This window comes from Coenobita brevimanus, chromosome 20, assembly GCF_032717465.1.
Source record: "Coenobita brevimanus isolate Jiangsu-jjx chromosome 20, ASM3271746v2, whole genome shotgun sequence".
NCBI classification, from domain to species: domain Eukaryota; kingdom Metazoa; phylum Arthropoda; class Malacostraca; order Decapoda; family Coenobitidae; genus Coenobita; species Coenobita brevimanus.
Genome location: NC_136973.1, coordinates 8,533,857 through 8,545,142, shown reverse-complemented (window position 1 = coordinate 8,545,142; position 11,286 = coordinate 8,533,857). Strand labels below are relative to the sequence as shown.

The 11,286-nt window shown below is 41.3% G+C and overlaps 1 protein-coding gene across 1 annotated transcript in view; it reads left to right on the top strand.

Moving 5' to 3' along the window:
* The first annotated feature begins 809 nt into the window (after positions 1 to 809).
* LOC145391972 (mitogen-activated protein kinase kinase kinase 4-like) overlaps positions 810 to 11,286 on the top strand; it is a 503,013-nt gene continuing 492,536 nt past the window's right edge. The window contains exon 1 of the mRNA XM_080266482.1: positions 810 to 993. Within this exon, the coding sequence (XP_080122608.1) occupies positions 854 to 993 (140 nt within the window). The 5' untranslated portion in view covers positions 810 to 853. The remainder of the gene's footprint in view (positions 994 to 11,286) is intronic.

Sequence of the window (11,286 nt, the reverse complement as noted above, 5' to 3'; positions counted from 1 at the left end):
CAGGCAGAATACAAGGAACTGTTAAAATGCCACATACACCAAGATCGAAGTACTGCAGTCAACAGGAATACGGCTCCGTGTTAAAAGGTGGATCGTCAGCGTGTCATTTAAATGACCTTGCAACCGATAACACATGCACTGGCTGATGTTGTGGAGACAACTCATAAACATTGTATTCATTTATAATCACTTGTATTTCTATTAACATTTATTCACTTTTTACAAGCAAAGGAACCAAAATCAGGGCTTTACATATATTATGCTTATGAAAGATGTTATATACTTACACACATCAAACAGCTTCTAAACTAATTTCCTGATGTAGATATAATTTTCTTTCTTTTATCCTAATACGACTTAAAAACCAAATAACTAGTAAGAGGTAAGCAGCTAAAAAGTTTGTTTACTGGGTAGAGATAAACCGAACACGGTTGCCAAGTAGGCATCTTTTTCGCTAGATAATAATATTTATTTTCCTCTAAAGATTTTTTTTATTAGTGGCTACTAGAAGTATAGCAATATCTTGAAATTTTTTTGTAAAGTTTAGCCATGTATAGATTATGATGTCTAAAATGTTATGGTGATATTGTAGACGTTCTTTTGTAGCAGTGTCATTCCACCTATGTTCATTGCATGTTTGACCACATTCTAGACATTTTTAGTGCATTCTACAATGCTGTTCTAGATACATTAGTACATTTTGCCCATTTTCTTAATTTTTTTTTTGTATTATGAGGCATTAATGCTAGTTTAGCGCTGTTTGGGTTTTGGCAACGCTAAAGCCGAGGTCGTGTGACATCGTCTTCGTCTACAGCAACATCTTGGCTGTCATGTGAGCTGTATTTTGTACATCATGTCTCAAGATGACGATGGGTGGCGAGAGAGACTTGGCATAGACTTCACTATTGATCTCTCTGACTCTGACATTGATGAAGAGAGGAATGGCAGCTCGAGAAAAACAGGAGGAAGGAGAGACTCCCAACCTCTGGCAAAGTACGACTTTTTAGAAGTTAATTAGTGACTATATTTTGTTAGTAGGAGATAGATGCTAAAACTGAATAAATATTTTGTAGAACCAGGGTCACCATACTAATTTTTTTCTCATTATAGGCTACTCATTTGGTATCATCAGGATTTTATATCTTTTTTTTTGTTCTTGAATATATTACACTTGATAGTCCAAGTCATAGTCTCATCTTAGTGATATTATTGGAGATTTTGATCATGCCACTGTATATAGATTTTCGACAAGAAATCATGTAATCAGCACCACAGTATTATCAGCAGTTTTGATGATTATGATTTTTTAATCTGTGCACAGGGATCTTTTATTAATGCTGTATTTTACCGCACGGATGCAAGTCTTCTGGATTTGCTCTTCAAATTGGCCAGTCACAGGTTGTTTGGGATATGTTTGGTTGGAAGTTTTGGTCTGGTAGGATTTGTGGGGAGTTTTGGTCTGGCATGAAATTGAGGGGAAGTTTTGGTCTGCTAGGAATTGGCAGGTTCCAGTATTAGGTTTAGTGGCAATTGTAGATTGTTAAAGTCATAGGGGGTGTTGGGGGCAGAGCCTTCCAGTGAAAATAGGGTTTTGGATTGTGGTTAGGGTAAGGTTAGGTTGTGTGGCAGTTGTCTTGGTTTTAATGTGAAAACATGGGTTCCCCGATGAATTTTGACCAGATTAGGCCTAGTTGAATTTATGGTGAAATTGCAGACCTTCTGTGCATAGAATGTATACAGTAATTGTAGTTATTCTTAATAAATCATAACATAATTGTTGTTGTGATAGATCTAAAAACTACATCCTCATCAGTGTTACACTTAAACTGCGGCAGGTGACCACCCACCATGTTGGACTTTCAGGTTAATTTAGTTGCAGAGTCAGTCTGTCGCTGATTATTTCTCCCCACTAACCTAACCTAATATGACCAGACCTAACACAATTAAATTTAGCCTAACCTGACTAGCCAGAAGGCTTTGAGGATGAATGAGTTTCAGGTCTGAACTGACCTGTTAACCTCCGTAAGAAGCCACTGCTAACATCAACAAACCTAACTTTGTTGTTCATTTAGTAGGGTAAATGTTATTTCTGCATAATTTTGTAATCATAAATGACTCATACAATTATGAAGGGTAATCCCTGCCATAAAATTTATATTTTTTATTAATGGGAGTTGTCCTACAGTTTGTTCGTATTTAATATTCAATCCCATTAAAAATGGAGGTCTTTGTAAAGACACAGGTTTGATTAATATATCAGAAACGATCAATTTCCCTGAAATGTTTATGGGAGAAAAAGTGAGCATATGGAGAGAACACTTTAAGGAATTGTTGAACATAGAGGATGGAAGTAGTGCGAGTATAAGGGGCTGGGGAATGGCTGGGAGAAGGAGGGAGGTGAGAAGACAGGAAGAAGTCAGTAGGATAGAAGTTGTGGAAGCAATGAAGAAAGTTAAATTGGGGAAAACCCCAGGAATTGATGGAGTGTGTGGTGAAATGCTGAAGCATGGGGGAGAGATAGTAGTAGAATGGATGTGGAAGATGTGCAGATTGGCCTGGGAGGAAGGTAGAGTCCCGGAGGATTGGAAGTCAGGTATAATTATTCCCTTGTACAAAGGAAAAGGGGAAAAAGAAGTGTGTGGTAATCATAGGGGCATTTGTCTTCTTAGTATAATAGGAAAAGTGTATGGTAGGATACTTATTGACAGAGTTAGAGAAAGAACAGAGAAATTAGTTGGAGAAGAACAGGGAGGCTTTAGGAAGGGAAGAGGTGTGTAGATCAGATATTCATTCTTAGATCTTTAGTGGAAAAGTTTCTAGAGAAGGGAAAGAAGTTGTATGCGGCTTTCATGGATTTAGAGAAAGCATATGACAGGGTGGATAGACAAGGATTGTGGAAAGTGTTAAGAATATATGGAGTAGATGGGAAGTTGTTGAATGCTGTGAAGAGTATGTACGATGGTGCGAAGGCTGCAGTGCGTGTGGATGGTGAACTAAGTGAATTTTTCTCTTTGAAAGTTGGTTTGAAACAGGGATGTGTCATGTCTCCATGGTTGTTCAATCTGTACATGGATGGGGTAATAAAAGAGGTACAAGGTAGGGTAGTGGATGTTGGAGTGGCCCTGGTGAGAGAGGATAGTGTTTGGAAACTCCCTGTACTGTTGTTTGCTGATGATACTGTGTTGTTGAGTGAAGACGAAGGTGAGCTGCAAGGCTTGGTGGATGAGTTTGGGAGAGTGTGTAAGAAACGGAATCTAAAGGTGAATGTAGGGAAGAGTAAAGTGATGGTCTTTGAGAGAGGTGAAGTCAGTGTTTGTACAGCGAGATTGGATGGTGAGGAATTGGATAATGTGAGTACGTTTAAGTACTTGGGTAGTGAGATGAGTAAGGATGGAGGTTTGGAGGGTGAAGTGCTTGAAAGGGTACAGCAGGGAAGAAATGTTGCTGGTTCTTTGAAAGCAGTGATAAGAAACAGGGAAGTGAGCATGGAAGTGAAAAAGTTACTACATGACAGTATTGTGATACCAACTCTAACGTACGGAAGTGAAGCTTGGACGTTGTTGGAAGGACACAAGTCAAGAGTGAGAGCAGTGGAAATGAGTTATTTAAGAGGAGCCTGTGGAGTCACATGGAGAGAGAGGCTGACGAATAAGGATATAAAGGAGCGTTGTGGTGTGGATGTGGATGTGATAGGAAGCGTTATGAGGAACACACTGAGGTGGTTTGGCCATGTGGAGAGGATGGAGGGTGAAAGTCTGACGAAGAGAGTGTATGCGAGTGAGGTGGAGGGGGGAGGAGGGAGGGGGAGGCCGAGGATGAGATGGAGGGATGGGGTGGAGAGGTATATGAGAGAGGGGGGTGTGAGTTGGGAGCAGGGCAGTGAAATGGCAGGGAACAGGGCGACTTGGAGGCGATTTGTTTGTGGCCACCCCAAACGGGATTGAGGCATCTGGCAATAGATAGATAGATAGTTTATGGGAGAAAATTTGCCTAGAATTGCAGGTAGTATGATGTACACTTATTTGTTTTTCCCAGTTGGAATTTGATGTAAAGGTAAAAATTTATCCATAACTTTGCTAAGGTGATGAAAATTGTTGAGATGCTGAAAATTAAAGCAAATACAGCATTACTGAAAGTAGGTCTGGAAAAATATAAGAAATTTAACTGGAAAAACTAGCCACATAAAAAAAACTTATAGCCATATCTGCTTTTGTGGTAATTTTGCTTTCCATTGCTGTTATTTTTGGGGGGTGGAGGTGGGAAATGGCCTTTCAGTGTATTTTTTGTGTGATATTTATGCAGTAAAACCTCACTATAACAAACTAACTGAGGGGGAAGCTCGATCTGATGATGAAATCCATTACCATACATCTGATGGTCCCCCTCTGAGATGGAATGTATATAGGCCTACTGTATTTAGTTGTTTGAAAACAGATGTATACAGTTGCTTGTTCTAGTGCTATAAATGAAAACTATAGCCCTTTTGCACAAACTTGGCCCATAATGTTGCCCATTTGCACTTTATTTCCCATCCATGTCATGAAATGCACATGTTGTGTCATGAAATACGCTACACATATTCCGACCCATTATGCCCCACTTAACAGACATTGTTAAAGCCGACAGAAATCTGGTGTGTTCGTAGTGTCCGTTAAATGCAAGACTGGTATCTGGTATATTGAGGTACATTAATTCAGGATCTACTATAAGGGTTTCATTATGCTTGCATGCATTATCCTTGGTCACATAATGATGGCTTTCCACCCTGCTTGATCTCTGGCATCCTCACTATTCAGTCCTAATCCCTAATTTCACACTTATCCTTTATATATATATATATATATATATACTGTGTATATATATATATATATATATATATATATATATATATATATATATATATATATATATATATATATATATACTGTGTATATATATATATATATATATATATATATAAAACCTCTTGCAGCTTGAACCATGACATTCACATCTCTAACCTTCTGCACCCAATCATCACCCTCTATCCTCTCAGTATGCCTAAACCATCTTAATCTACTTTTCCTCATCACAACACCAATACATTTAAGTCCCATAATTTCTCTCATTTCTTCGATTGCAATACTAGCCATCCCCCCCCCCCCAGGCCTCGCTATAATGGATGCGCTGCACATCCATCAAATAATTGTCGTTTGAGCCCACAGATATCCTCTTCCTCTGTTGCCCAGGTCTGACAATCATGCAACATGACTCCTAACACATGCTGCATACAAGAATCCCTTAGCATGGAGGGAGAGCCCTCTCTGTTAGAAGAGGCAACAGCTCCCTGAACTTCTTCCAACCATTCCTTACCCTAGTCACAGAGTTAGCTCTATCCCTGCCTCCTACACCATAACTTGCTCCCCAAATAACAGAACTCCAACTGCTCAAGAAAGTCATCCAGCATGAGCAATCTTTTCGTGCCTGCCAATCTTTACATGTTCTCCCCGACACACTGCACACACAAAATCAACAGTATTTCGCACCCTACCTCTAATACCATTACATCTCTAATACACCCAATTATCACTAACACTGGACAGTATGGAGTTACTTTCCACACCCTTGTGACAAACTGCTCATGGCCATACTCCCTCGTCTTTTACAGTACAGGCACTAGCCTTAGCTATCATCACTTTTGTTTTATCCACTTTTACTCTCAAACCTTTGTGCCCCATTTCCTTCCATCCATTTCCAAAATATTTCCTCCACCTCTCTCTCTCATTCTCTGCAATCAACACCAAGTCACAGCATACATCTCCTATGGCAGTCCATTTCAGAAGTTTTGTGAGAGAGCTTCAAGCACTGTGACAAACAATAATAGCTCAAAACTGACTTCTGATGCATTCCATCATTCACAGTAGACTCATCACACAAATCTCTATTCACTCTCATGTGGGAGCAAGCACCCACTTACCTAGCCATCAGCAGTCTGACCAGCCACTTCCGAATCCCAAGCTTTCTCATTGCCCACTTTGCCATCTCCGCAGGGGCTCTGTCACAGGGCTTCTCCAGATCAACAAAAACAAAGTACAGCTCCCTGTTCCTTCCTGTATATTTTTTCTGAAGCAGGATGACAGTGGATGTGGCATCAGTGGCCCCATTGCCTTTCTCAAACCCAAACTGCATCACATCAGTTTCCACTCTTTCCATAATCATACCATCTACGACTCTTTCCATTAGCTTCATTATCTGGTCCAGAAGTATTTTTTTTTCCTTGTTCCAGGGCATCACCCTTTCTCTTATTCACATTTACAGTTACACTCTTCAGTTGGGTATCAGGGATAACACACTGATATATTGTATAAAGTAGTCCCCCGATATGTTCCAAGAACCCCAGTGGATACTTGAAATCCGCGGATATTACCGAACCCTGTATACAGTAAAAGTCCATTAATCCGAATGGCAGCAGACCAAGAATCATTTGAATTACAGTATCAGATTTTTCGGATTTTTGGGTAGGACCCTTAACCCTTACACCGCGGGCTTGTTTTGATTTGACTTGCGGCTCCTGCGGCCGTATTCGCGCTCCGATAGACTCTCTAAAAATATTTGCCAAAAATCAGTTATTAGTCCTAGAATATTAAAATCACATATACTTATGGCACATACCTTCAGCTTTCTCCTTGCGTGTTTGTTGAGCCTTCTTCGAGTACCGTAGGACTTGTGGAGACCTCTGAAGTTGGGTAACGAAGTCTCCACTTTACACTTCCCGACAACTCGTAATATGATTACCACACCCTGATATTATCACTAGAAACATTAATCTATGATTCTCATATAGTTTGGAATCCATACTCCCCCCAAAAAACACTGTGAAAGCAATGAAAATTACGAGGGCGTATGAGACATCCCACTTCCGATCGTTTGCCGCTAGTGTTGTCTATTATTCATAAAAACACTCACAGTTTATATTTCTGTTACTATATAACACTTATACAGTATATATCTACAGTCTTTATCCATAAGTTTCCTTCAGTAATAGTAGTTTATTATCACTGTAGGGATTCGATTTCTTTCAGTAAAATACGTAGCATTCACTTTCTCGTCCTGTATTTTTTTTTTTTTTTTTTTTTTTTTATGCGAGGAAGAAGGAACCAAAGGCCATGGCCCGCAGTAACAGTTCCCTCCAAGAGAAAAACAAAATACAATAGAGAGCCAAATTCAAGATCCGATCATTTTGAGATGCCTGGACACACTGCGTTTGAAAGACTGGAGATCATAGGCAGCAGGAAATACAGACAGAGGGAGACAGTTCCAGAGTTGACCTGTTGCATAAATGAAAGACTGGGAGTAACGGTTAACTCTTGCATTAGAGAGTTGGACAGAAAAGGGATGAGAGTTTGCTGCCAGACGGGTGCTACGCGCCCGTCGTAGAGGTGGAGGAATGCAAGCAGACAGTTCAGAGGAGCAGTGACCATTAAAGTAGCGATAGAAAAGAGATAAAGATGCAACAGTGCGGCGAAGAGACAGAGGTTGAAGGGAGTCAGTAAGAGGAGGAGAGTTAATGAGACGAAAAGCCTTTGACTCCACCCTATTGAGAAGAGCTGTATGTGGGGAGCCTCCCCACACATGAGAGTTGTACTCCACACAGGGGCGGATAAAACCTCTGTATAGAGTCAACAATTGTGCAGGGGTAAAGAAAGAGCGGAGTCGGCTTAGCACACCCAATCTCTTAGAAGCAGATTTTACAAGAGATGTAATATGATCTTTCCAAGATAAGTCCCGAGTAAATGAAACCCCAAGCATGTTCAAGGATGATGCAGGATTAAGCTGAATATTATTAAACATTAATGGGTATACCTGTGGAAGATTTTGTCGGGTTGATAGGTGTAAGAACTGAGTCTTAGATGCATTAAAGACAACCATATTATTTTTACCCCAGTCAGCGATACGAGCCAAGTCAGACATTAGGTGTGCCATAGCCTCATCCCTTGTTTCTTGAAGTAACTGTTGAGATGGGCGTTGCGGGAACCGAATGGAAAGGTGAAGGGTGGAGTCATCAGCGTATGAGTGGATAGGGTTAGATGTACAGCTTAGAAGATCATTGATGAATAAAAGGAAGAGAGTTGGTGATAGGACAGAGCCCTGAGGAACACCACTGTTGATAGATCTAGGAGAAGAACGATGGCCGTCTACAACAGCGGCTATAGAACGACCAGAAAGGAAGCTAGCGATGAAGGCACAGATAGAAGGATAGAAACCGTAGGAGGGCAGTTTGGAAATTAAAGATTTATGCCAGACTCGATCGAAAGCCTTTGAGATGTCAAGTGCAATGGCAAAGCTTTCGCCAAAGTCCCGAAAGGAGGATGACCAGGAGTCTGAAAGGTAGGTGAGAAGATCGCCAGTGGAGCGTCCCTGACGGAACCCATACTGACGATCGGAAAGAAGGTTGTGATAGGAAAGATGCCTTAAAATTTTTCTATTAAGAATTGACTCGAAAACTTTTGAAATACAGGACGTTAAAGCAATTGGACGATAGTTGGAGGGTTGGGAGTGGTCACCCTTCTTTGGGACTGGCTGAATGAGAGCAAACTTCCAGCAAGAAGGAAAGGTACAAGTTGACAGAGAAAGGCGAAAGAGTTTGCCTAGGCAGGGTGTAAGCACAGAAGCACAGTTCTTGAGAACAACAGGAGGGACCCCATCAGGCCCATATGCCTTGTTAGTACTGAGGCCAGTGATGGCAGAAAATACATCAACTGAAGAAATTTTAATGTCAGCCATGAGGAAGTCAGAGGGGAGAAGTGAAGGAGGAACAGCACCGGAATCGTCTAAGGTGGAATTGGAGGAGAAAGACTGTGCGAAGAGATCTGCTTTATCAGTAGAAGAAATAGCTACAGAACCATCAGAGTAGAAAAGAGGAGGGAAGGATGATGAGGTAAAGTTGTTAGAAAGATTTTTGGCAAGGTGCCAGAAGGAGCGGGAAGAATTCGAGTTGGAGAGTTGAGAGCATTTAGTATGGATGAAATTATTTTTAGTAGAGCGAAGAACAGACTTAGCACGATTCCGGGCAGAAACGTAAAGATGATGTGATTCAGGTGTGGGTTGGCTCCGGTACCATTTGTAGGCCCTCTCCTTGTTGCGGACAGCATTAGAACAAGCGTGATTAAACCAAGGCTTTCTTGCGTTAGTCAAAGGATATGAGAAAGGAATGTATGCTTCCATGCCCGAGAGAATAACCTCCGTAATGCGCAAGGCACACTCAGATGGCTCCCGGCCATGGAAGCAATAATCATTCCAGGGAAAATCAAAGAAGTACTGCCTGAGGGCCTCCCAGTTCGCGGCTCCAAAGTGCCACAGACGACGTTTCCCTGGAGGGTCCACAGGCCGTACCGGAGTGATAGGACAGGTTAAGGTAATAAGGTTGTGATCGGAGGAGCCCAACGGAGAGAAAAGATTAACAGAGTAAGCAGAAGGATTAGTTGTGAGGAAGAGGTCAAGTATGTTGGAGCTCTCTCCAAGGCGGTCAGGGATACGGGTAGGGTGCTGTACAAGCTGCTCTAGGTCATTAAGGATAGAAAAGATGTAGGCTTGTTCACCAGGTGGATCCGTGAAAGGAGAGGAGAGCCAAAGGTGGTGGTGAACATTGAAATCTCCAAGAATGGAGATTTCAGAGAAAGGAGAAATGGACAGAATGTGTTCCATCGTAGAAGTAAGATAGTCAAAGAATTTTTGATAGTCAGTAGAATTCGGGGATAAGTAAACAGCACAGATATATTTAGTCAGAGAATGACAGGAAAGCCGAAGCCAGAGTGTGGAGAATTCAGAAGAATCAAGTTCAGGAACACGAGAGCAAGATAAGTCGTTGCGTATGTATACACAACAGCCACCTTTGGCTTTGAAATGAGTATAGAGAAAGTAGGAGGATACAGAAAAGGGTTTGCTGTCGGTTGCCTCAGACAGCTGAGTCTCCGTCAGAAAAAGAAGGTGAGGTTTAGAGGAGGAGAGGTGGTGCTCAACAGAGCGAAAGTTAGATGAAAGGCCGCGAATGTTGCAGAAATGAAGAAGAAGAGAGTCAGACAGTGGTTCCAGGCACCTCGAGTCGTCACCGGGAGAGGGGCAGATGGCGGGGGCATTTATGGTCCCCCCCCCTGGGGACTCCGAGGCTTGATTAATAGACGCCATTTTTATTGATTTTTGAAAAGGAAGTGTAGTGTGTACTGTGCATGTAGTTTGGTGAAGATAGTTAGAGAAATTTGTACTGGAGAGCATGCTGGCCTACTCTCTGTGTAACTGAGACACTGAAAAAGTTCAGCAAAGGGGGATGGTCAGGAACTAGTCCTGAGGGCTGATGAAACGGGAGCTCCAGCACTCCCTGTCATCAGCTTTCCATCCACCTCGGGAGTACTGCCCTGCTCGACTGGTGCTACAGTCTACTCCTCCAAATAGCATTGAGAGTGAATGTCACTTTCACTTTCACTCTCATGACTCATAGTATTCATACATGCTAGAGTGAAACTTTCACTTTCATTACTCCTAGGGTATATACTCGTATTCTTATAATACTACTCATTTACATTTCTATTTACGTTCTCTATTTTATTTACGTTATTTACATTTCTATTTTATTTACACTGTGTTATGCACTGTCACTTGAAGTAACTTTTAAAACTATTTTCCACTGTTCACGTATATTTACATTCATTACTTTCACTTGCTGTTTACACATTATTTACAATTCCACTTGCACTGTTTTACTCAATAGAAAGATCGTAGTCACTCTTTTATCAATTGTCAGCCCTTTACCTCTTTCCACACGAGGTTTAGTAGGGGGTAAAGGTCACAGGGCCCTTTGCATGGGGGTGAAAAGTGACTGAAGTTAGCAGGAGCAAACAGACGTACCTTCACATTGGAAGATGACAGTGAACTGATAGGGGTGGGCCGGGGGTGGCCTGCTTAGGGAAATGCATTACTGCCAACGTCAGCCTCTTGACAGCAGCTAATATATAGCAGTGAAATGATTGGCAGGAAATCTAGATAATACATTATAAATTAGGTAGTTCCAGGTGAATGTAAATATCACTTAGGCTTCTCCCTTCCCTCCCTATATGTATATTTATTATGAAAATAGATTATACGGCATATTTCAAGGGGAAATAAACAACGAAAATTAGCGAACGAGTGCACGTGAGGTGTTGTCAGGTGATAATTAGCCAGTTCCAGGTGTATGGCACTATCACTTACCTTATTTCTTTTTTGTATATATTATTTGGTATAAGAATAGGGCATAGGGCTTATTTCAATGGA